The sequence below is a fragment of the Stenella coeruleoalba genome (genome assembly GCF_951394435.1).
Source record: "Stenella coeruleoalba genome assembly, chromosome: 8".
Classification (NCBI taxonomy): Eukaryota; Metazoa; Chordata; class Mammalia; order Artiodactyla; family Delphinidae; genus Stenella; species Stenella coeruleoalba.
Window position 1 is genome coordinate 39,559,856 of NC_137154.1, and position 27,435 is coordinate 39,587,290.

General features: G+C 36.5%; 1 protein-coding gene across 9 annotated transcripts in view; it reads left to right on the plus strand.

Annotated features, from left to right (window-relative positions):
* SOX6 (SRY-box transcription factor 6) overlaps window positions 1-27,435 on the plus strand; it is a gene marked incomplete at its 3' end in the record, with an annotated part of 516,843 nt that overhangs the window by 484,641 nt on the left and 4,767 nt on the right. For 8 of the 9 annotated variants that reach the window (XM_079928497.1, XM_079928500.1, XM_079928503.1 and 5 more), the window contains 2 exons: window positions 20,175-20,408; window positions 22,997-23,213. In XM_079928497.1, the coding sequence (XP_079784623.1) occupies window positions 20,175-20,408; window positions 22,997-23,213 (451 nt within the window). The remainder of the gene's footprint in view (window positions 1-20,174; window positions 20,409-22,996; window positions 23,214-27,435) is intronic. The other variant, XM_079928502.1, reaches the window with a different exon arrangement.

The window sequence follows — 27,435 nt, forward strand, 5'->3', positions numbered from 1 at the left end:
ACTTGCATTGCTTTGAATGGAAATGGATATGTGCACCAAGAATAACCCCTTTTAGAAGGGGTTGCTCTCAGGTTCTCAGATTTGCTTAGAAAGGTTTTATAGATTTGTGCTGAATTTGTGAATTGGATCCCAGCCAAGATCGCCTTAACCCTTCTGAAAGCTTCATTTTTTTTGTGAACTTCTGATTGCTTCTAAGTTTTAAATCTCAGGATAGCTTTATTATTGTCAACTTAAGCTCTCTGTTTATAGACAAATAACAGGGACTGCAACTTTTCCTCTTTTTCCTTAAAAAATGCACCACTTAATGTGAATGTCTTCTCCTAAAAATCCTGCTTACCCTTTGATCCATACTCTGGGAAATCTTTGAAGCTTTTCACATTTCCTTTCCCCTCCCTGAATCCTTACTCCTGGTAGAAAAGGAAGATTGACCTGATGATACACGGCTCATTCAAGGCATCAGAGGAAAGCTGTAGTATAATCTGGGGAGGGATTTAAAGGCTACATCTGCTTACACTTTGGAATGTAAAGGTCATTATTTGTTCAAGCCCACCAGAATACAGTGCTTCACATCACAACATTTAGATTCGCAGAATTGGAATAAAGGAGAGACATGTAATCAAATTTACAATTCCATCCAAGAAATCCCTTTTTATGTTCCTGACAAGTAGTCATCTCACTTCTGTTCAAATGCCTCTAATAGTCTCATGACAGAAAACTGACTACTTCTTGAGAAGCTCGTTCCGGTTCTAATTTTTAATTCTTTGTTATTTGTCTTTGCTTCCTTATAACTTCTACTCATTGGTTCTAGTCTGACTTTTGGATTCCAACAAAATAAAGCTTACCATTTCTCCACATGACACCCCTTCAGATATTTCCTCAAGGGTTAGGAAACTTAAATTCCGGTTGTTCTACCCTAAGCAAGTCAATTTCTTTCCCTGAATTTTCTCAGCTGTAGATGAGGAAGTTGGTGTAGATGATTTCTGGTTTTTAAACTCTTATCTTACTGCTGTACAATTGAAATCATTCACCTTTAAGTCAACTAGAAAGTAACAAGTGTAAATTGGGGACCATACCATCTTTAAAATAAGTGAAATTATTATTGAAATATATCAGAGATGAGATGTCTTTGTCCAAGAAGGTATCCAAGTACTAGATTGTATACCAAGAATAAAAGTTGGGGAATTATACATATTAAAATAAAAGACCCAGGGAAATCCAGAGGGAGCACCAACCAGAGCTTTGCTGTGGGCTTATGGGTCTGGCCTTCCATAGCTGCCTAAAATAGCATTTCCAGGCATCTCAGAAAAATGAATAGGCAAAGCAGTCTGTATGGAACCAGCAGGCTGAGGTCTGAGGCCAGGATGGGTGGCCAGGGAGACCCCAGACATAGTGAAAACTGAGTAACAGCCACACAGGCTGGGAGATAAGCAGAGTTCAAAAAGCCCTTGGCTCTGGACTAACTCTGTGGTATCACAAAAATGTATTTTACTGTGGATATAAACAGTTTTAGAGGATCCTGTGCACCAGTTTATATCAGCACTATATATAAAGTGCAGCTCTCTTAAACAAGCAAATAAACTTCTCTTAAAGAAATATATTTGCTGTGTCTTAAACGCTCCCAAATAACTTTTAATGTTGGTAGAAAACAATTTCCATTGCACTTTCCAAGTGATGGATAGTCCTGATGGGATAAGAGAGTGAAATGTCAAGATTCTTGTATAACTCCATCCCCTAATACTCCATAAAGCGAATTCAACCTGCTTCTTAGAGTTGCTTAAGCTAGAGAAGCCCAATCAAAGACCCAGCCTCCCTTTCGTGAGGAGCCTAGCCCTGTCCAAGAGCTGGTTTCTCATTGGGCTGCCTCCTCTAAAGAGGTATCATTGACAGTGTCACCACACACACAAAATTATCTGGTTTTCTGACTGAATATCCTCCATTCTGGGGAAGAAATGCTTGTCTATGCCATTACTGAATCACACAGAAGTGCTCCCCCATCTTGCTGTAGCAACTGGGTGACAAAAGATTTAACGCCATCTACCATGAAAATCAGATCCAAGACAAGAACAGCCGGCACGTGTTCCCAATGGGACTGCAAGATCAGTCTATGGTTCCTCAGCAGTACATATGTCTGCCTCACATAAACCAACGTATTAGAATAAACGCTGGCTGATAGAGGTCTATCTGCCGTGTCTGGACTAACTGTGTAGTGACTGTTGAGGTGTGGACCTTGTCTAGTTCCCTGTCCCTAGAATCCTCTTCTCTTGGCAGCAAGAGCCACTTGACTTCCCATCTGCAGGCTATAGAATTCAGCCCAACCTTAGGCTGGTGGAATTTAAAGAGTCTCAGGCCAATTTGGTGTGCTCTTTAAATTCTCTCTGCTTAAGGTCAAGACCGAACTTGAGAACAACCGTTTTTTCCCTTTTTTTCCCCCCAATTGGTCCTTTCCCTCTTTTCAAGTTCTGATAACTGTGCTTCTAACTTATTCACAAAATTCAATAACCGACCAGCTCTCCCCTATTTTCTGTTACTGACTTCCCTATCTTTTTTTTCTTTAACTAAGAAATTCTTACCTTTGAATATCTCCTTCTTTTAGATACACTGTCTCATTTTACTCTATCACTGTTTGTTTACACACACTATCTGTCATTTCATCCTCTTTAGAGGTGGTTCTCTGTAGACTGAGCCACAAGTTCTGATAGCCAGGTCATTCCCAACGGGGTCTATCCCTACTCAGAGTCCCCCAATCTTTAGTTTTACCCACATGTTCAAGTTATAATTTACTAATTATCTCTTATATACACAGCACTGTTACGAGCACAGAGAGAAGGATTTTTTAAAAGATGGACTATACTGTATTCTTCAAGAGCTAGTAATGCAGTTGGGATAATAATATTAGCATACACAGAAAGCAGAACAACCTAAGATGTTATATGTTATAGTACATCATTAGAGAAACAGAAAAGAGTGCTATTTAGAAGAGGAACCTACAGTGCTTTGTTGACAGCCATGATTCTGGAAGGTCTGATAGAAATATAGCTGGAGATAAGCCTAGGTTTGGAAAAACAAAGAGAAGGAGAAGAACTTTCAGTTGAGGGAATAATCCAAGCAGACACAGAAATGGTAAAGTACACAGACATTCACAAGGAAGTTCCAGAATGAAAGAGTCACTTCTCAACTCTGTGTTCTCCACCAAGCCCAATACAAAGCTTTCCATATATTTATACTCAGTGAATATTTGTTGAATTGAATATGTTATAAAAATAGCTGGGCTCCATACTGTGGAGGGCCTTGAGAGTCAGGCTGAGGAATTTGGACTTTGCCACCAACTAAATAGGCATTAAACTTTAGTCGTTCAAGATTGACTTAGATTATGTATAGAGGTTAAAAATAATGGAAAAGCAGAAGTTAGGTTGGTCTTGGTGGTCTGTTAGTCTCTTTATTCCTCTGTTCTCTTTAATGTCCTTTCAGAGGGACTATTCAATGGCTGTCTTTTCATATTACATCATGGGAGAGCTGACTAGGTGTTAGGAGGGTTTTTATTCAAGTCATTTTAAAAATACCTCTTCTCCTCCTGGGTATAATACTCGTTTACGTATGATTTTACTTTGTCTGCTGTGACTGTTCGATGCCTTACAGATCAGTCTTGTACTTTGGCCTCTCACTAGAGGAGAGTGATCTTTTTTAAATGATTTTGTTCAGTGGATATTTACCCTTAGACATGATGTCCCAAATTAGGTCATGGTACCAGAGGGAAGAGATTGTGTAAGAACCCATCAATATTTGCGTTATACTGTAAACTGTTAAATTTAGGAGTAGGCTGTAACAAGTAATTCTGAACTAAAACTCAATATCCCAAGTCACAGCCCTGGAGAGAAGAATTTCATAAACAGTATATTCAGCCATTTGAAATTTTTACTAAAAATAAAAATTGCACCTTACTGGCTTATGTATATTTACTTTCATGGCAGAGAAATCACTTCATGCTTCTTCAATATACGCTGACTTTTCACTAGGAAGGTTGATCCTGCGTGAGGACAAAATGAAAAATGGTAAGAGCAGCTACTCCATGCTGCAGAGTCACAGAACTGCTGGTAGAGCAGAAAGGAAAAACAATTGTCAAATGTCCCTGAGACTTCCCTGTCCTATATTTATTATACAGTCAGTAATCCTAATTCTTTGCTATTCCAGTGAGTCCTTTATAAAAAGCTGATCTATAAATTCTCAAGATAAGGGTTTCTTCTTTTTTTTTTCTTTTTTTCTGGCTTGGACTGAGCAGCATAGTCTGGTTACAGGCCCCACAGGTGGGAACTGGGGAGGTGTGAGATGGTCTTTTTGATTGTGTCTTAATGCATATTCGATACATTTTAGTTCTATATCATAGGGACACTCTTGAAATATATTTTTAGCTTTGGGTCAGAAAAGAGGCTCCATTAAGTAGTAAATTGCACTCTCCAGCTAAGGGCTCATTTTATAACTATGCTGAAGGACAGGACTGTGCAGTATAGGGAGTATCACCCAGGTACGGGGAAAGACTAGAAAGGGAACAAATATGAGTTAAGCACCTGCTTGTTCTTGGTACTGGAATAGACATTCCACTACTTCTACTGCCATTACTACTGCTACTATTTCTAAAGGCAGCTACTGTTTAATGAGTGGGTACTGGGTTCCAGTCACTGCTGGGAAATTTATGTTCCCACTTAATCCTCACAAGGATCCAGACAAGCAGAAATTATTAGCTCTCTTTTATAAGGAGATGAAACTGTAGTTTAGAGAAGGGAAATAATTTACCCAAGGTTACTTAGGAAAGAGCAAATCAAAATTCAAACCCACATCTGTCTGTCTACATAGCATCTGAGCCACACTGACTCCCATTCTTCTCCAAGATGAGCTGATTCAGTTGATTGCCTTTGTTGAAGTAGTTTTTTCCTGTTGGTTTTCATTAAAAAGTAGAAAAATTTAATGAGAAATAGAAACCTGTGAAAGTTTTTTTTTTTCAATCTTTCAAGCCACACAAATATTAAATACCTTTCAAATACTTTCACCAGATTCTCAGGGCAAAGAAGTTTTGATATACTACAAAATTGAGTTGATTACCCCAAATCCTTGTGCCCTCTCCTTCTAATACTGTGTATTTCCATATCCCTAACCTTAAAAAAATTAGTTTCTACTGCACCTGTGATCTGCGTCTCTCATTCTAGTAAAAGGCAGATTCCCTGGGACAAATGAAATGAAGAAGAAAGACCAACTAAATTAATTTTGTTAAGAGTTTTTAATCTAAGTCTGGATACCATTGAAACAATTCAGCTGACCATTTTAGAAATTTACTTTGATGGCAAGTGTGAAACTTTGGGAATAGTTACATTTGAGTTCATTGTGATTTTGCCATTTACTAACTATGAGATTTGGGCAATTTAACTTCTCTAACCTCAGACGTGGATTAGATGATCTTTAATATCCCTCTCATGTTAAAATTCTCTAATTCTATGAGCATGTTTTATCCATTTCATATTGACTCTATCGGGAAGGTCCCATCATATGCCTATTTGAATATATGCTTCAGTTGTATATATTTACACAAACCCGACAGCATTAGAATAGCTTTCAGATTTAATATTTCCAAAAAGCTCTGACATGCCTTATCATCCTTTCAGGATTTCCCCGGAAGTGGGAGGCCAGGATTTCAGATTTGTACAGTGTGGAAAGTCAATAAAAGAAGTAAGATTAGAACCAATGATCTCTGACTTCCAAACAGCTGTGGGTACATTTTCCCATTAAAGCCATTTTTATTTTATAGAGGGTTCAAGTAAGGCAAAGTACTTAACAGAATATAAGAAATAAATGGGATTTATACAAAATCTGATTTCAGAAATTCCCAGGTTCTAATGCAACATGTAGACATCTGAATCTCACTCTAAAATTTTCACTGTCGAAGATGTCAAATGCTCTCTGCTATGACATTTGAGTACTTACCTTATGCCAGCTTATGCACCAGACCCTAGCAAAGCAGTTATGAATAAGACACAGTGTTGTTCCTGCCCTTTTAAGGTGCATAGTCTAGTGAAGAAGGTGGGCAGATACAATTGGCAATATGGATAAAATATAGTAAATGTAAGATAGAGGCAGGCACAGGGTGCTGTGGGAGCCTAAAATACTTAGCCCAACCTGACGAACTGGGTAAGACTGTCTGGGTAAGATGATCCCTGATGTGAGTCAAAGAATGAGTTGATTGCAAGATGGAGAGGAAATTCCAGGAAAAGGGAAAGCATGGACTCCTAGTATAAAGCAACATGGTATATAGAGAACCAGAAGTAGTTCAGTATTATAAAGCAAAAAAATTTCAAGTAGAGTAGCTAGAGATGAAACTGGAGACATAGTAGAGAGCCAGGTCATGGAGAGCCTTGAATACCATACTAAGGAGTTTGGACTTCATCTTTTGGGCATTAGGGAGCCACTGAAGACTTTAATATAGGAGTGCTCTGGTCAGAATTGCATTTGTGATGGATTACCCTGGCTGAAATTAGGAAGAGGTATTTAAGTAGAGACTGGGGACTCAAAATTGGAAATAAAAGTCAGCTAGAAGGCTGGTATTTAAAATAGTCCACCAGAGAGAATGAGGCCAAGGCAATTGATGAGTGATAAGGGTGGAAATGAGAGGTGGGATTTAGTAGTATCTTTGTTAACTAATCTGAGATTTGCTTCATCTTGGTTTGTGCTTCTTAATTTCATGTAGAGTCTATGGTAGTATATTGAGTTGGATGAAGCTAGAAACTGCTGAGCAACATGAATTCTTTAGTCTACCAGCTTTTCACCAGCCTCTGTATTCTCCAAGGGAATCTGCTTGAATCTGAGACTGGTTCTCCTGAAAACTTAAGGAGCCAGAACCTATTTTTGTCTTATTTCCTCCACAGTGGTCTCTGGTTCAAACTTAAATAATGCCTTTTTGCCTGGACTCAACAGCTTGTAAGCCCTCTCCTGTGCATACAAATAGCAAATAGATAATAAGTAGAGTATTTGATGTTCTGTGCTACTTTCAGGTCATTAAAATAAAGAATCACATAAGTTATCTCAGTTGCCCTAGGATCCTGTAGTTGAAATAAGATAAAGGGCTCTGTTGAGCTGTCTGTGTAAAGCAAATATAACTTGAGAATTTAAAAAAAAAAAAAAAAAAAAAGTAAACATGGGCACCAAAACTGCAAGCAGGAGACCCTTGAAAACACAGCCTGGTGTATCACTGGTTAGAATTTCCTTCATTTTGCAAAGCCACGAGCCACATGCATCAGCTCACCACAAAGTCATTAAGCCTTTTTAAGCTCAGATGAAAAACATGAACAAATACCACAAAAGGCTTTAGTATAGCCCCTTTGTTCACTCACATATGGCACTTTATAACTCCTGCGCCACTCTGGTCGTGGTGTTTGTTTAAGCTGCCTCCATCAGGCTGGTCCTGAAAGAACAAAAGACATCTTGAGCAATCCTAAGCAGGAAATGGGCTAATCTAAACATGGTTTGTGACACTTTAAGTAGAATAGAAAGGGGAGGGATTGATTAGTCATTAATGTCCAATTGGCTCCATATGGATGTTGCAATAATAAAGCCTTTTTTTCAGAGCAGTAGCAGAGTTATTGAATTAGAGGTTTATGTTTCCTCAGAGCTGACCTTAGGGAATTCCCTTTTGGTTCTTCTTGTTGATCTTTTAAAGAGAATGGAGTTTCCAATAGGAAAAAATAGAAGCCTTATCTACAACAGCACTTGCTCATAATCCTGCAACCAAGGAATGCATTAATTTAGCTTTGTTTTAATCCCTGCTGTAATTTCACTCCTTAGTGCTTTCTTTGCATGCTCTTGCATCTTTGGACCAATTAGATAGTGGCATGAACTTCATAACTGGTAATAGGCTCCTTTAATGTGCTTAACAGTACAGGGAAATGGCATCCTTACAGGGGGAAAGCAATGTTCCAGCCAAGGAATGGTGGGCTTTGAGATTCAGAGTTATTTCATGTCACCGAATAGCGCCTGGGGTAGCTTTGGTGTAGGAGAAATGCACTAGACTTAAAGTCAGAAGACCTAGGTTCTAGATCTGGCTTTGTTCCTTGTTAGCAATATACTAGCAGCCGGTTATTTCAGAGGCTGGTAACTCACCTTCTCTGAGCCTTGGTTTTCTCATCTATAAAGTGAAGTGAATATATTTACCCTCTTACCCATTTCAAAGGATTGTAAGGAGGATTGAGATAATGTATTTCCTGAAAGCACTTTGTAAATGTTATTGTAGGTAAAATTCCTTAGTACACTTGGTGTTTCTATTCTGGAAACTGATCTCTGGTCTAGACTAGTGAAAAACATAAACTGTTCTTTAAAATAATTACTTTGATACTCTAATTAGTGAAATGTCTGTTTCCAAATTGTCCAGCGGAATTTTTTCTTTATGTGTACACTACATATGTTTATATCTTTATCTCTATCTATCTATCTATCTATCATCCATCTATCTAATTTATTCAGTAAATTTCTTGGTATAGGTAAGTTCAATACTTGAGGTAAGTAGGGCATTTGAGGTAGGTAGGGATTAAAGAAGCTTAAAATGAAAATAGGGAAATGAAAATTTTCCTATGGCTTTCCCCTGCATTGGTCAAATGAAGAATTAACACTTTAATCAAAGTACCACAGGTTATTCATCTTTTGTTCCTGTACCTCTGGTTCCTTATTTTTCTTCTGAACCGACCTCTAGTTCAGAAGAACTATGCATCCATATTTTGCATTTGCTGTCTTTAAATCATGACACCCATCAGTAAATCATTCTTTGCTAACCTATCTAGCTAATCCTCTATAAAAGACACAGAGCTCAAACCATACTCTTCCACTGCTGGTATCCCTCCTTCTCTGAAGATGAACACATCAGTTCTCTAATGATAAAGGTTCTCGCTCAGCCACGGAATGTATTTTCCTGCCAAGTAAACCACTAGGATAGCCAAATCATCCATCTCTTTTATTTTCCAAGAAGAAATCAAATTTGAATTTCAAGTAGCCTTCTTATAATGAAAGTAAGTTCACATTCTGGCAGTAAGTTGGAGTGCAAAGTTAGCAGAACTTCCATAATCATAGACGGACAGCTGTCAGCCATCCCTACAACATAGTGAATTAGACCTCTACAATATTAAGATACATTTGGTGGAATAAACTTGGTGAAAAAAATCCAACCTATGTCATATTAATAACTTCCTCCTTTCCTAATTTTTCATGTCTGCTTCTAATATTCCTTTATCTTCTACATTTTTGTTTCTGATGCACTCATGATCATTTTCTCTGTTAACTCAGATGTGTCATGTAACTCTTTCAAAATCCCACAGGAGAAAATTAATTATTCTGTTGATAGACTAAAGTAGTCTAAAATAGTGTGATTGTCAAGAACCCAATGGTGTATATTATATTTGTCTCTTTTTATTAGTAAGCAACCAATTGTAGCATTTTTTCCCCTTTTAATAATTCTTTTTGCTAAATGACTCTTTTTTTTTTTTGAGTTCACAATGGCCTGAATATGCCACACACTCAGGTTTACAGAGAAAAGAATCTTTCAGAAAAATATCACTTACATTCGTTTGTTTGGTTTTCTGTTTTACTTTGGTACTTTTGTTTTTACCTTTTTTGAACTAAGCACTGAAGTAGTTTTATTGTGGATAGTATCCCATTGTATGTATATACCACAGTTTGTCCATTTTCCAGTTATTTTCAGCCTTTGGTTATTCTGAATAAAAGTGCTATTATATTCTGAAAAGTTCTCATTTGTTTTGGGTAAGTATTTAGGAATGGAATTGCAGGTCATCGATGAATGTATATTTTACTTTAAAAGAAACTGCCAAGCTGTTTTCCAAAATGGTTATGCCACTTTACACTTCTGCTATCAATATGTTTGAGTTCCAGTTGCTCCATATCCTTGCCAACATTTAGTGTTGTAATCCATTCTAGTGGGTGCAAAATGGTATGTGGCTTTAATTGCCTTTTCCCGATGACTAATGACATGGAATACCTTTTCATGTGCTCAATGGCCATAACTGTATCTTCTTCTGTAAAGTTTTTTTTATGAGTCTTTTTGCCTATTTTTAAATTAGATTGTTTACTTTTTGTTTTTGGTAAAAGTTCTTTATATATTCTTGATACAAGTCTTGTCAGACGTGTATTTTTCCCCAGTCTGGGCCTTAACATTTCATTTTCTTAATAATCACTTTTGATAAGCGGAGTCTTAATTTTGATAAAGTTCAATTTATTATTTTTCTTGTATATTTAGTGCTTTATCTGCCATATCTAAGAATCTTTGCTTACTACAAGGTCACTAAAATATTCTCCAAGATATTCCTTGAGGAGTGTTATAATTTTTGTTTTTTGGTTTTTTTTTTTATAATTTTTGTTTTTGTTTCAAATCATGATTCATCTCAATTAACTGTTGGGTGTAATGTGTGGTAAGAGGTCAAAGTTTACTTTTTTCCCCATATTTGTCCACTTTTCTAGCACTGTTTTGTTGAAAAAAAAGATCATTTTTAACAGCTTAGGTCTTTATTGAAAATTAACCATATATGTGAGGAAGATTTAATTCTAGACTGTTTATTCTGTTCCACTGATCTATTTGTCTATTCTTTTTAAAAATTTTTATTGGCGTATAGTTGCTTTACAATGTTGTGTTAGTTTCTACTGTACAGCAAAGTGAATCAGCTATACGTATACATATATCCCCTCTTTTTTGGATTTCCTTCCCATTTAGGTCACCACAGAGTATTGAGTAGAGTTCCCTGTGCTATGCAGTAGGTTCTCATTAGTTATCTGTTTTATACATAGTGTATATGTGTATGTATATATATATATATATATATATATATATATATATATATATATATCGATAGTGTATATATGTCAATCCCAATCTCCCAATTCATCCCACTCCCCCCCCTTCCCCCTTGGTATCCATACGTTTTTTCTCTATGTCCGTGTCTCTATTTCTGCTTTGTAAATACGATCGTGCATTCCAATTTTTTCAGATTCCACATATATGTGTTAATATAATACATTTGTTTATTCTTTTAACAATCCCACACTGTCTTTATTACTCTAGTTTTTACAATGTCACAAGGTATTTTTTACTGTAAGTCTTGAAATCAGGTAGTTTGAATCCTCCAACTTTCTTCAAGTTTGTTTTGGATGTTTTTACTGCTTTATTTTTCATATAGTTTTAAAAATCATCTCATCAATTTCTAAAAACAGTCTTTTGCAATTTTAATAGGAAAGGGTTGAATCTATAGATAAATTTGGAAAGAATTGACATCTTAACAATATTGAGTCTTCAGATCCATGAACATGGTGTATTCCTCCATTTATTTAGGTTTACTTTATTGAACTCACAAATGTTATATTGTTTTCAGTGTAGAGGTCTTGCACACTTTTTTGGTTAAATTTATTCCTAAGAATTTTATTTTCTGATGCTATTATGAATGTAAACTTAAGAAATTATTTTTTAAATCACTGCTAGTATATAGAAGTACAGTTGATTTTTATATTTTTATATTGTATATTGCAATAATGGTAAATTTACTTTTTAGTTCTAGTAATTATTTTGCAGATTTCTTAGGATTTTCTTTGTAAACAATTATATTATCTATGAATACACATAACATTACTTATTATTTTCCATTTTGCCTGCTTTTTATTTCTTTACCTGCAGAAGAATGTTGATTAATAGTGGTAAGAGTGGACATCCCTTGCCTTGCTCTTCATCTTGGAGGAAAGCATTCAGTAGTTCACTATTAAGTATGATATCCTACAGGTTTTCCTTAAAAGTTCTTTATCAGACTGAGGAAATTCCTATCTATTATTAGTTTCCTGAGAGTTTTTATCATGAATGGGTATTGCATTTTGTCAAAACCATCTTCTGAATCTATTGTGATGATCATGTTTTTTCCCCTTTGTTTTGTTAAATTACATTGCCTGATTTCAAATATTAAATTACTATTACATTTTAACTTAATTTATCCTGAGATAAATCATACTTGGTCATGTTTTATTATCCATTTTACATATTACTGGGTTTAATTTGCTAATATTTTATTAAGAATTTTTGCACTTATGTTCAAATCTCTGTCAGGGTTTGATGTTACTTCATAAAATGAATTTGGGAAGTATTCTTTCTTCCTCTACTTTCTTAGTTTCTGTAAGACTACTATTAGTTTTTCCTTAAATGTTTGGAAGAATTTACCAGTGAATCCATTTGAGATTGGAGTTTCCTTTGTGGGAAGGTTGTTGGCTATAAATTGAATTTCTTTATTAGCTATAGGAGTATTCAGACTTCTTATGTATTCTTGAGTGAATTTTAGCAGTTTGTGTCCTTCAAGGAATTTGTTCTTTTCATCTAAGTTGTCAAATTTATTGGAATTAAGTTATTCACAGTATTTGCTTTCTATCCTTTTAAAGTGAATAGTATCTATAGTGATATCCCCTCTTTCAATCCAAATATTGGTATTTTTGTTTTCCCTTTTTGTAGATCAGTCTCACTAGGGGTTTATCAATTTTATTGATCTTTTCAAATTACCAGTGTTTGGCTTTGTAAATTGTTTCCTATTCACTGATTTCTACTCTTTATCCATTCTGAAAATCTCCAATTTTAACTGGATTATTTAATTCATTTATATTTAATGTAATTATTAATTTTGATGGGAGTAAGTCTTGCAATTTGCTATTTTTCTATTTGTTCCCTCAGTTTTTGGCTTTCTGTTATTACTTTTTTTCCTTTTGCTTCATTGAATCCTTTTTCTAAGCTACTATTATGAAAACTTTTTTCTTTTTTTTTTTAGGGCAGTTTAAGTTTCACAGTAAAACTGAGGGAAAGATAGAGATTTCCCATATACTCCCTGCCTTCACACATGCATAGCCTCTTTCATCATCAACATCCCACCAGAGTGGTGCACTTGTTATAACTGATGAACCTATGTTGACACATCATAACCACTCCAAATCCATCGTTTATATTAGGGTTCATTCTTGATATTGTACATTCCTTGGGTTTGGACAAATGTAGAACATGTATCTATCATTATGGTATACAGAGTATTTTCATTGCCCCCAAAATCCTCTGTGTTCGCCTATTCATCTCTCCCTCCCCTTTACAACCACTGATCTTTTTACTGTTTCCTTCTGAATCCTCTTTTTAGTCTTCCATTTGAATTACTCTACTGGTGTTTTAGCTATACCTCTTTGTATTTTTTTAAAAATTGTTTTTTCTAGATTCACTGTTCATTCTTAATTTGAATATCCTTACAGTTAAAATTATACTACTACTCAAGCAACATTTAATATTTACTACCTTTGTCCTTTGTGCCAGCCATTTTTCTCATGTGTTTTACCTCTTCATATATTATAAATCCCACGATGCAATGCTGTATTTTGTATTAAATAGTCCCTTGTCTTTTAAAAACATTAAACAATCAGCCGTTTATTATGAAATCCAGAGAAGAAAAAAAATTTCTTAATTTAGTCACATATTTATCATTTTCAGTGCTCTTCTTTTCTTCCTATATATCTAAGTTTCCATCAGATGTTATTTCTCTTCATCTTGAATAATTTCCTTGAATGTCTCTTTTGGTCTGGGTCTGCAGGTAATGCATTCTCTCAGCTTTTGTCTGAAAGTGTATTTTACATTCATTTTTGAAGCATATGTTCATTGGATAAGACTACGTTGATTTTTTTTCTTTTAGCAGTCTAATGATATTCCATAGGCTTCCAGTCTTCATTGTTTCTAATAATAATCAGCCATAATTTGCATTATTGTTTCATTGTATATATTATGTGTCCTTTTTCTCTGGCATTTTCCCTTTGTCTTTGGTTTTCAGCAGTTTGACTAGTGTTTAGGTATGGTTTTCTTTGTATTTATCCTGCCTGCATTTGTCCGAATGTCTTGAACCTATAAGGTGATTTTTCTCACCAGATTCGGGTAATTTTCAGCCCGTGTTTCTTCAAGTAGTTTTCAGTCATGATTCTCTCTCCTCTCTTTCTAGAACTCCAGTTACACTTAGGACAGTATATCGTTTTACGTATTGCAAAGTCTCTGCCTACTTTTTCAGCTTTTTTTCTTTCTGTTTTTGAGACTAGCTAATTTCTTTTGATGTATTTTTAAGGTCACTGACCCTTTATTCTGCACTTGAAAATGCTATGAAGTCCATTCAGTGTATTTTCATCTCAAATACGTCTTTCAGTTCTAGAATTTCCCTGTTTCATTTTATAGTTTCATTTCTCTGCTGAGTTCCCCCATTTATGCATTAATTATGATATTATTTTCCTTTATATCCTTGAACATATTTTTAATGGCTACTTTAAAGTCCTTGTTTGCTAATTACACTGTTTGAGCCATTGCAGTTTCTTTCTGTTGATATTTTTTTTCGGGGGGGGGTGTCTCTGGGTCACATTTTCCTGGTTGTTTGCACAACTAATGTTTTTTTTTATTATACACTGTACAGTGTGGATTATAAATTGTAGAGACTCTGGCTTCTATTATCTTCCTCTGTTAAGAATGTTTATTTTTGTGCTAGGAGGCAGTTAAAATACTTGCTGGTCACATTGAACTTGTGGAGGCTTAGTTTTGCACCGTTAGGTAGTGACTGAGTTTTGTCTTCAGTCCTAAGATGAATCCTTAGTCTTAGCATACAGTCTTTATTCCTAAAGAGTGGTCCCTCTGGGGTTTCAGTGGAAAGCCTGAAGTTTTCATGAATACTTTCTAACTTTGTAGGATTCAAATCCAAATTCTGTTTCCCTTGCAGTGGGCATCAGCTGAAATTTCTGCTCAGAGTTTTCAGATATACAGCCCTGGTTTCCACCAGAATCATTGATGTCATCCCTATACATGTGAAGTTCAGGTGTCAGGCACTCAGAAGCCTCAAACTGTCTCTTCTGATACATTAGGCCAAGTAAGACTGACTTTCTGTTTGCATTCTAGCCACTCCATGCTACTCAGACTGGGGAGTGTCTTCATGGAAAAACTATGAAAACAGGGGGTTTACTCAGTGACATTTCTTCCTTTCTAAGATTGAATCCTCTCCAGTTTCTTCTTAATTTTGGTAGATCTCAAGTACCTTCAACTGGTTTTTTTTTCATATTTTTTCCAGCAGTTATAATTATTATCTGCTTGAAAGTTAGTCTGATATACGTTATTCTGCCATTACCAGAACTGGATCCCAGAAGACAATCTTTTGTGCTATATTTTACTTATATTACATTCATTCTGTCTGACAAAATGTAAGTTTTAATGGGCCTGTGAGGAGGTATTTATTCACCTTATTTTTCTGTATTCTTTATTGCCAATTCACTGGTAATCATTGAGACTATTCAGTGGTAATTTCTCATTTAGCTTCCATTTTGATCTCTTGTAGAACACATTTGTTCTTGTCACTACCCTGCTTTTTTATAATAAAAACCTTAAAGACTTCTTGGCTTTGAAGTCAAGGTACTTAGCAATCTTGCCCCTACTTACTTTCCGAATTTAATCTCTTGGTATTCCCCTGTTTTTTTTAAAAAACTCAAGCCATAGCCAGATTCTTTTTATTCCCTAAAACCCTCTGTGCTTTTGTTATAACTCTGTGCCTTTATATTCACACATTCTCCAACCTAGAATGCTTTCACACTCATACCTGCTGGTAAGTTCTTACTCTTCCTTTAAGATACTGCTCAAGCAGTACTTCCTCTCTGAAGCTTCCGTGTTATTCATATGTGTCCATTCCAACAACATTAATAGCTTCCCTTCTCTGCTTTCCTAGCACCTTGAAATTACCCATGTTAGCACTTACACTGTTTTGTAATTTTCTGTTTATGCATCTGTTTCCCACACTGGACCAAATTCCTTAAAAACAAGTCACATGTGTTATTTATCTCTGTATACTCCATCACAATGCTGGGTACGTCTGAAATTTGTCAGAAGTGTTTGCTGAATTGATGCATAAATAAATGATTCCTAAGCACATTATAGAATTTGCTAGAGTTCCACCTTAGGGAGAACTTTATATATGCACAAATCCACACAAAACGCTTACTCATTCACTCACATAACCCTTGGCATTTACCCAGAAAGGGGGCCTCTCTAGGATTAGTTCAGGACCATTGCCATAGGCTATGATGGTTAAACTGGCCTTCTTTCCAGCCCACCTGGAAAAACTCAGCTTTCTGTATTCTCTTTCAATCGTCTGAATCACAGATCCCTAAGAAAGTTTTTGCCTTGGCAGTTTCTGTTTTTTCCTCATAGACTATCTTTTTTCATCTAACTGAAAGTTTGCCTTTATACAGACTGTGATATGGGAGATGAAGGATGAATTAAACTCAGGGAAATAGAGAGAGCAGGAATTCCTGGAGTAAAGGGGACCAGTGCTTTCCCTTGTTGCCTAGTGTGGTACTGTTGACCTTCCGTTATTTAGGAATGGTGTTGCTGGTAATTAAAGACTCTTAGGCCAGCTGGAAAGCAGTAGTCTCCAAGTACATAGCTGTAGGTCTAGACTTCTTCCAACTGCTTTCCATGAGAAGACATATTATGAACATTGAACTCACAAATGATTCCTCTGCTATCAAAAGTAAAAGAATCTGCCTCTTAGAATTATGAGCAATTCTCTAGGATAACTCTGGATTCTGACACAGAGCATTGGCTACTTTAGAATGAATTACCTCCCCCCCACCGCCCCTTTTTAACTTGATGTTATTTCTGAAAATAAATGAGCAGCATGAAGTCACATTTGATATGTAGATTCTTAAGTTAATTATAGCAGAAAGTCAATTTTAGGCTTCAAATATTCAGATTAATAGCATACCTTTTAAAAATAATTCTATATTATTATATAGCGTTTTCCTTATCTGTTTAAAAGGGATTTCCTAAAATACAATCTCTTTTTAAATTTCTGAGTTTATACACATATATACAGGCATATGTATTTTTATTGCTATAACAATAATTCCCTCACCAGTTTGTTTCATGAAGCAGTTTTGGGAAGTTAAGGGACACTTTCTAAATATTCTTTTGATGTTAGGGTCCCTTTATATTTTCTTAAAATTCTGACTCTGATCATATATCAGATCCAATTTAAAAGTAGCTTCAAAACTTTTGATCTCTCTGGATAAGTCTCTTCTTCTTCCTAAATATTGGTTCATTAATACAACATTTCTAGTTTTAACTTGGAATGTCCCATTCATTTTGCAGTTGACTCTGCTTGGGAGAGAGAAAAGGAGACAAGAAAAACAAGATGTGCATACACCCTGGTGTTTTCTATTTTCCCTTAATTCACATTTTTATACTATGTACTGTGCTTGAATTTCTCAATTTCTGGGTGTATTTCTTGTGAGAATAGAGATCTGCTGTGTAATTAATTCAGTGTCAGTCAGTGTCATGTAAATAATATGTACTATGGGAGGACAGACAAGGTCAGTGTAGGACAGTTGGTAGGGTGGGCCCTGAACTCTATACCTTGGAGAGGGTGGAATTTAGTCAGGTAGAAGTGAGTAGGAAGGATATGTTAAGACTACAGTATGGAATGAGAGGGAGAGAGGTTGGGTTAGGTTTGGACATGTCTGGGAGTATCAATTGGTATGGAGTAGAAGATCTACTAAAACCAGAGTCTAAAAATCTACGATGATCAGTCTGTAGGAGATTAAAACTGCCTGTTAACAATGAAATACAGCTTGTAAGTGAACAAATAAATGGAAGCTGGCTATTTGGTGTTGCTAGAGGTGAAGAAAAGCTATGACAGTAAAAGCAGATCTCAAATGTTAATCACCTGTAGCAAAGTAGTTAACTTAGAATAATATTGAAATGTTTTTGCATCTGACAGTCTCCACAAGCCTGTCTCCTTTTATATGTATGCATGCAAGTATATAAATTGCTGAATTCATGTCAGTTGTAAAGTAATGGCACTGAGGGCATCATAAATTACTATGGTGATCCTCAGGAGAAGACACTGTCGTATCTGAATGAGTGTTTCACTTCCAGAGTAATGTATGCCTTCGTCTGGCCCAGCAGTCAGCATATTGCCCTGTGTTGATGGATATTGTCAGCTGGAAGCTACACTACATTTCACTGCACAATAAACATGGCTGTCAAACCCATATAAAGTGAAATCAATTTATCCTGTATGGTCAGTGCATTTTAAATGAAATTAATGTACTGTGGGTATGGTGGCGAAAAGGTAGCATATTAGTTATGCATCTTGGGATCTGAGACTTTTCATGTAAGGGATCATTCTGTCTAGTCAGCCTAAAAGAAAGGCTGTTTATAAAATATTTTATTTTGCATGGTCTTCAGAAAGGGGCCCCTCTGCCCTTCTTCATGTTTAGAAAAGAATTGACAGTATTAGCCAGTTCAGCCCTTTTATTCTGTCTTTTGTTTGCAATAAATGATGACCATATTTGCCAAATAATAGTGCACTTTAATGTTCTAATTTATTCCTAGCTCTGACACAAACAAATTTCTACTTCATCAAGGTAGCTAGAAATAGAGTAGAAGGGCAGAGATGGATTGGATCATGTTGTTCCTGTATAATCACTCCACTGAGCTGAAAGGATTTACTTTTTCCAAAATGTAGAGATGTAGGTTTTAATGCATATTTTGCTTCTAAACTTTTGGGAGTAGGCTTTCCTGTTTATGCAGTAGAAGCCCTGGCTGAGGCCATCAGTCCAACCTTACATTTAACTCTAGGGGTTCTCAATCTATAGGGAGATATATAGTAGTTGCCACCTGTAAAGCACCCATCAGTGTATCATGCTGGTAGGGGGTATGAAAGCAAGCAAGAGCTATGTTCATTCATTGATTCATTTATTCAACCATTCATTAACTGAATGTATTTTACTAACTGAAACTCTGGATGCCATGTGCTTTATTGGAACCTAGGGATACAGCAGTGAAGGAGAGCCAGTTCCTGCCATATCCTCAAGAAGGTTTCAATCTAGTAGGTTACTATGGTCACTTCTTTGGAAACTATAAAATATCAGGGATTTAGACTTAGTTTCATAGAGGATGTTAAAGAACTATGCTCACACAGCAGAAAAATATATCAGGACCCTTGAAATGACTGCCTTTTAGTCTACTAGTTTTGCATATGAGTTGAAAACTGAACAGTCCTTTACTTAATAAGTATTTGAGTATCTATTACATGGAAAATCCTGGGGATACAAAAATGAGTGCAACATAAACACTAACTTTAGGGGTCTCATATTCCTGGGGATGGAATGGAAATATTAGAGAGAGATAGCCACATAAGCAAGTAATTTCTTTGGAGCATGTAACATTAAAAGAAAGAGGAATGAATGCATCCTGGGAGACATCATTGCAAATGCCCTTCCTTTGGCTTGAATTACCCTTCCCATCGTCTTTACTACCCGCCCCCATTCACGTGCTAATTCCTATTCATCCTCCAAGACTCAGCTTAGATGTCACCTCTCCTAGGAGGCATTAGCTCACTGTCCCGTCTGCTGGCACCCTCTTGATGCCCTGTTTACTTCAATATTAGAGCACTTACCATACACTCTGTTACAATTGTCTGTTTGGGGTCTGTCTCCTCCCTGAACTGTGAGCTCCTTTAAAAGCAGGTGCTGTTTTATTCACTTTTGTATACCTAGCACCTGGCATAAAGCCTAACTCATAGTAATTGCTCAGTTAATAGTTATCATTGAATTACTAATTAATTCATGCAACACACAACATTTGAATAGGCCTTAAAGAATGAGTGGGATTTAGCATGAAGAAGTAGGAGAAGGGGCTTCCAGGCAGTGAGGGGAGCACTGGCCAAGGCACAGTATTGTGAAAGAGAGTGCTATTGGGGGTAAGAGATAGTTTGAAGTGGCTACAATGTTTGGCAAATGAGGCTAAAATGATAGGTAAGAGCCTGCTTTGAAGGGAGAAATCACGCAGGAAAGGTTACCTGGAATTGATTGTGGTAAAAATGTACTAGGTATATAAAAACATGCAAAATTAATTCTGCCCAGTGTGTCTTTGAGGCCTACCTCAGAAGAGCCTGTAGAACTGTCATCTAAAACTGTCTTCTGCTTCCAAGAGTTCATTTAAAAAGAAGAGAAGGGCCTAGGGAAAACAGCTGAACCAGGTGGCCAGCTATGTTAACAGTCTCCAGATAATAATGCTTTGCACCCATCTTGTTCTTCCTGCCCTGACATTACAGGAAGTAAAGCAATGAATGGCTCTGCAGCTAAACTACAGCAGTATTATTGTTGGCCAACAGGAGGTGCCACTGTGGCTGAAGCACGAGTCTACAGGGATGCCCGTGGCCGGGCCAGCAGTGAGCCACACATCAAGCGACCAATGAATGCATTCATGGTTTGGGCCAAGGATGAGAGGAGGAAAATCCTTCAGGCCTTTCCTGACATGCATAACTCCAACATTAGCAAAATCTTAGGTGAGTGCAGCCGCTGATGCTGATCTTCTAACGAGTGGAAAGAAGGGGCCTAATGTGACACCTAAGGGAGACTGTGGTTTGCGGAAGTTAGGTGGAGCTCAGCAAGCTGCCCTAGGAGACTGTCGTCATCTCTGCATTTCCCACCCTGCACCGGAGCCTTTAGGTTTAGGAGTTAGTACATCCACCAGGTGCCAGGGCAGGACTGACTAAACACTTGTTTTAGAGACAAAACTGTCTATTGTATGTGTTAATAGGACAACTCTGAGAGGTCACTGCAAAATAAGAATCATGGAGACAAGCTTTATCTCCTTTTCTTAATTCAGTCTTTTAAAATTCGTAAGTTGCTGTGAAACGCTGGGAACACTCATAGACCCTACGGTTTTCTGCTTTAGAATTCTTGGGCTCATATGTCCCTCTGAAAGAACTCACCAAGGGCTAGGGGTGAGCCCCCAAATAGTGTGAAATTTATGGAGTGTAGAACAGTGCCTCTAATGATAACTTTAAAACTTGTAAAATAAAACTACATTTACTTTAATAAGATATGACTAGTTCAAATTTCATAGCAGTGAGTTGAACACAGAGACCACAGGGCAGAGGCCCATTTTGTGGTAACTTGCCAGAGTGATTCTCCCGTTTCTCCGGATTAAACTCAAGCCTTGTTCTATTAGTGTAAAGCTTGCCTAGTGCAGATTATACAGTTTGGAACTATTGTGCTTAACATATTGAACGTATTTTATTCAACATGCAGCATTACAGTCAACATGTTTCCTCTTTAAAAAGAAAAAACACAGAAGGCACTGTTCTATTTAAGCTGTCATGATGTGACAAAATCTCAAAGGCAGCCGTTTAAGAAGCCGAAAAACATTAGAGACTTAAACTGTGGTTTTCATTTTTTAAATGTTTTGTTCAAAAGCAATAAATATTTAACCTGAGTAAATATCAGTGATCTGGACATACACAAATACACATGTTTTATCACTGTATAAATAATTTAACTTGATTCTGAGACATTTTGAGGCAGCGACCCCTAAGAAAATTTTAAAGATACATAAGATCAAATAGTGTTGAAATGTTAAAATACAAGTTTTTCCTTTTTTTCTTTTTGACTTTTGAATTTCAAGATGGATACTAACTGTCATTACAGTTAAGTGGGGTTTTATTTTTAGAGTTTCAGAGATACACATAGGGGCATTATTCTTATAAATTTAAATACCTTTCAAACCAAAATGGTCCTAATATATATATTAAAATTTTTTCTAATTAATAGACACTCAAAAGAAAATCATTATTTCCCTGTCCCTAAATTTTGATATCTAACTTGGAAATTTTCCCCTTTTTGACCATTTTATTAGCAGTATGAGTAAGCTCTCCAGTGGGCACAGAACCTCTCTGTTTCCATTTTGGCATCTGTGGGGAATCTATATTATTGGTGTGCATTCGTGAAAAAAATTAAGAGTATAGTAAGTATATTCATTAAAATGTAAACTTTTAAGCACAAGATTTTAAGAGCACCAAAAACCTTAACTGGGACTCTAAGCTGCTAGGAGCCAGCCGAACACAGAGAACCTGTCCGTGTAGACTCTCTACACAACTTTTGCACAACAATCAGGAAAAACAGGAATGGATGTGCTATTAAAACAGACCAGGATATTGCTGGCTGCATAGAATATTTGTACAACTTTTCCATTTGTTTATGTATGAAAAATCTCCACTGAAGAATAGCTGACATCCAGTCAGCACAGCTGTTACCGCTTTATTCACCAGCGAGACACAAAAATGCAATTTGATACACGTAAAAAAACACATCCCTTCTTCGTCAAGTGTTTAGATAATTCTTTATAAACAATATTAGAGAAGTGAATACTTTTCCTTCTTCCTGTATAAACCATATTAAAAATTTTTGTACTTTCATTGGTATGGCTTTGAATGAATGTTTATAGTACTTGAAAATGGTATATATGTATATATATATATGTGTATATATATATATATGTATATATATATATATATATAATTCCACTGTACCTTCCGGTTCTAAAGCTATAACTTCTTAAGCAGAGTGTAGACTTTTAATTACCCTAGGCCGGGGGTACAGTGTGCACCTTAGGTTTTTATATTTGGAAGAATATCAACATCTAACATCTTATCAAAGGACAGCTTCACTAAAGATGCTTGGAGTGTGGGAGATGTTTGAATTTCTGGAACCAAGAGAGTTTTTCCTGAGAATTCTGTCATACTCCAAAGTATACTTAGGAAGTCTAGGTTTTTAACCCTAGGCAGATGGATGGGGAAACAACCTTGGTGCAGGAGACGATCTTAAGAAGCAAAGACGTGTTTTAAAACAATATACTTATGGAAGCATCAGCTTTAAGTTATTGAGGGAAATAATATAATAAATGTATCACATCCAAATTATTCTTTGCTCTATAGTCTAAAACACGAGTTGCGTGGCTCGATGGTATGTGGTAATAGGAGCTACCCAGAGCACAGGTGAATGAGGTGGTGGGAAGGTATATCTAGTTATTTGCCAGGAGTATGTTGTATGTTGCCTTGACCACTTGGGTACTTAAGGCTATTTTTGTGTCTAGGGTCTCGCTGGAAATCCATGTCCAACCAAGAGAAGCAACCTTATTATGAGGAGCAGGCCCGGCTAAGCAAGATCCACTTAGAGAAGTACCCGAACTATAAATACAAACCTCGACCGAAACGCACCTGCATTGTTGATGGCAAAAAGCTCCGGATTGGGGAGTATAAGCAACTGATGAGATCTCGGAGACAGGAGATGAGGCAGTTCTTTACCGTGGGGTAAGTGTTCCTGCATTTAACCACCTGGGCTTTCCCGCGGTAAGAAACCACAGGATGGCTACTGGCAGTGTTTGGGGGAAGGAGATTAGGGAAGGGAAGAGGTTGTGACATACCGAAGGGGCCTGTCACAAGCGCACAGCCTTGCAGCATGGCTTCTGCTCAAATCAAAACAAACAGGCAACAGATCACTCCCAACTGATAACCCCTTTCATTGTCTCTCAAAGTAATCTAGGATGTCCAGTGCCCACACACAAAGTTTCTGGTAGTTTATTTAAGCAGACACACAGGGAGAAAAAAAGAGTAAAAACTAACCTTAAGAAATCCCCAGAAGCTTTCTAGCTTCTCTGGGTGGTGCTTCTGACTCTAATCACAATAGTCTGCTTTTGTTGTGGGATTTACCACAAGATAATTGGCCTTGACATTGGTTAGAGGACCTCATTTTTGGCATAAGATCCAGAACTCCTGTTGCAGTAAATTATTCTGTGGTAGAAGCAGTAACAATGTGGATTTTCTTGCTTAAATCAGAAACTAGACATGTTTTTGATATCTTCAAGTCTGATTTCATGTCATTTTGTTTAAAAATTAGGTAATAGATTTCTGGTATAAATTTCCACTTGGCTGACTGGCTGTCTGCACTCGAAAGAGGCCTCTTGTAACCACAGTGGTCAGCAGAGCGGGGTGCAGATGTCTGTAGGTTCCAGCACACTCAGACCTAGCAGCACAGGGGTGGCAAACCAGAGGGCCGTCTGGAGGCAGTGGCCTGAGGCAGCTGGCATCAGACTGGGGAGACACTTGGGAAAGGGCTTGAGAGAGAGAAGTGGAGGAAGCAAAAAGGAAGCTGTGTTCACTGTTAACTGGAAGGGGAATTGAGGAGCTGTGCTGTGCCAGGGAAACAAGAAAGCTTCACTTGGAGGTGAAGAAAAGAGATGCCTTAAAGGAGGAGTAAAGAACCATTTATTTTTAAGGACACTCAGAAAATAACCTCATGAAACACAAGGCTGGTTTCAGAAGCATGTGTTTAAAAACATGCAACTAATTTGGAAAAGTAAATAGTCAGAATACAAAAAAAAAAAAAAAAAGGCCAATGAGAGCAGTCTGGGTCACTATACAATACACTAGAGTGTTCTGGGGAGGAGCATCGGCTTCTGCGTTTGACCACTGAGTTTGAGACGCTGTGCGACCTATTTGGGCAAGTTATTTAACTTTTCTAAGCTTCTGTTTTCTCATGTGTGAAGTGAAACGAATAATAGTACCTATCTCATACGATTGTTGAGAAGATTCAATGAGGCAGTGCTTTTAAAAGTACTTTGTATAATGCTTAGTACAATATCAATAAAGGTGAATTCCTGTCATTATTATTACTATTAAATATGGATTTGCTATCAGAGTAAAACTATATTTTATATCACACTAGCTAATCAATGAATTTCTTTACACTATGGCAGAACCTTTTCGAGGTAAAGTGAGGCTTAAATCACTTTGTTATTTGAGGATCCCAGTGTATTAACAGCTGAAGACATGCCAAAATAGGATATCAAATTCTTCTGTGTTACAAATGTTTGCATTTTAAAAAGTAATGCCTTTAACACCAAAAGTACAATACAATATAATTGGGCTGCTCACATGTTAATTAGAGAATTTATTAAATATACCAAGTCACAGTGTATTCTAGGAAGTATAGTTGTAGGTAACAAAATATAAATTTAAGACTGTGTAATGTCTTCTTTTAATCCTGTTAGTCTATCTCTGAAAAGGTATATAGTCTCTTTTGAGCGGAGAATCAAAAATTTAAATTTGAGATGTTTTGTCATTCCCACCCTTCTCTCAGTCATGTCCCCTGTGTTGCATAGTGGGTCTCTTTTGCCATAGTCTGAAAGATTATCAAAGGTACCATTTTAGTTCCCTGATACTTATTTGAAAATATGAGATGCAGTAATTCTATTTAATTTAGTCCTCTTTACCAAAGGGAACATTGATACCAGCTCTGGACCGAAATACCTCAACACATAACAATGCATGTAAAATGAAACTCTAAAACAACTCAATAGCATCTACCACTTATTGAATGCCTACTGTATACGAGGTGTTTTAGGTGTACAAAGTATATAATCCTCTAAATAAGATAAAGAAATGGAGGCTTCAAGAGGTCCTATGGCTACTGAAAGGGGAGCAAGAGCAAAGGATTAAATCAGGTCTCTGCCTCTGTCATGCCAAATGACTGAGGAATTGTCTTCACAACATTGCTTCAAAATATGCCTCAGAGTCCTATTCTGCACAGTTGTGAGTATGACTGTGCCATTTGAGGAAGACCTCCTAGAACCTAGAGAAAATAAGGTCTTTTGTTGTGGTATACAGTAGCATAAAAGGAGCTTGGAAATTTAGAGACTAAGGATTCTGATGGCGTAGAGGTCCTTTGTGGAAGGCTCATTTTAGACTGTGGAATAGGGCTATGGATGTGCAGGCAATGGCCAGAATATCTTACTCTTAAATCTCCAGTGCTCAGTATTCTCCTCTGCCCAGTTTTGATAATACTTGCTACATAAAGCCAGGTATTATTTCCACTTAAGGATTCGTATTTTCTTTTAAGTAGTTGTATTTGATAGATTATTAACTCCCTGGGATTCATCTTTGCAAACTGATCTTCATTAGATACGAGGTTATTTACAAGAGGGAAAGACAAACAAGAAATTCAAAGATTGCTATTGACTTCTTGAGGGAATGGGGGTGAGATCAATTTTTATAGCTGATTTTGAAAAGACGTGCATAACTTTCAAGCCAATAAAATTACATATATTGCTCAACATTGTCATACATTTTACTGATGATACAACTGGAAATTCAGTGAGTTAGGTTTTTTTTTTTACTTAGCTATTATGAAATGAATTTATCAGTATATGAAATGGAGTAATATTAGCTCTAACCTTGGATTTAACCCCTTCAATTGATAGGTTAAGTATCAGAGTTCTGTAATAATCCTGATAGGAGTACTATTAATGTTAAGATGATACTTATTAGGGTACATATTGCTACAACATTGTCTTTTCCCAAAGAACTATGGCCAAATGTAATGTATTTCCAATTTATTTAAAGCGTATTCAGTAATTTACGTGTGAGCTAATAGAGAATTACGCAGATACTAAAAACTATTAAAATTTGGGGCTACTTTTTAAGTAACAATAATGGTAAATTATTGAATACTTACTTATGCTGAGTGAATTATACAGATTATTGCAGATACAACAAACTTATAAGATAGGCACTATCATCTTCTCTATGAGGTTGAAAAACACAATATTCAGAGATGTTAAATAATTTGTCCAAGTCCACACAGCTAGTAAATAGCAGAGCTGAGATTTAGACCAGGCTTATGTGAAACATATTTCCTTTTCACCCTTACACATACCTCTCAATTAGAGCCTACAAATTTCTTAGAGGCTGTATAGTGTAGTGGTTAAGAATGTCAATTCTGGAGCCAGACTGTTCTGGCTCAAATACTAGCTCTGCTTCTTCCTGGCTCTAGGAACTAGTGCACAGCAATTCTTATTCCTCTGAACTCCCCACTTGCCCTTGGGAAACTTATTTAAACTCTGTGTACCTCAGTTTCCTCATATGTAAAATGGGGATGACAGTAATACCTACAACATCAGACCTTTCTGAAGATTGAATAACTTAATGTATCTAAAGTGCTTGGAACAATGTCTGGCATATAGTAAGTCCCAAATTAGAGTAAATATTATTATCCTAGAGAAATAATGCTATGTGTCAGGTATATATTTCATATTATAAAGAATTATGTTCTCCTGCATTGTGGTATAAGTGATTTGAACATTTGCCATTTTGATCTTAATCTCAAAGAAGTTGAATAAAACCTATAAGATACTTACAAATTTAACTGAGTAGCATAGACTAGACATGCTATTTTTAGCATTGTCCTGTAGAGAAAGCCAGATCAGAATCTCTAATAGGTAATGTAAAAAGATGTGCAATTTATAGGTTTAATCTCCTAATGAAGCAAACTTCATTGCCTTCATTTATAGATACTGTAAAGGATCAGCAAACAGGAGCTTTGACAACATAAATAAATAGTTCCATTGCAATTGGCAAAGCTAGACTATACTCCAGGACTCTTCTTGTGATTTGGAAACCATGCAACAATGCTGGACTCTATCAGGAACAGCTCAAACTCTTTACTTGGGCTGGGAGGGAGGGTTCTTAGCCATCT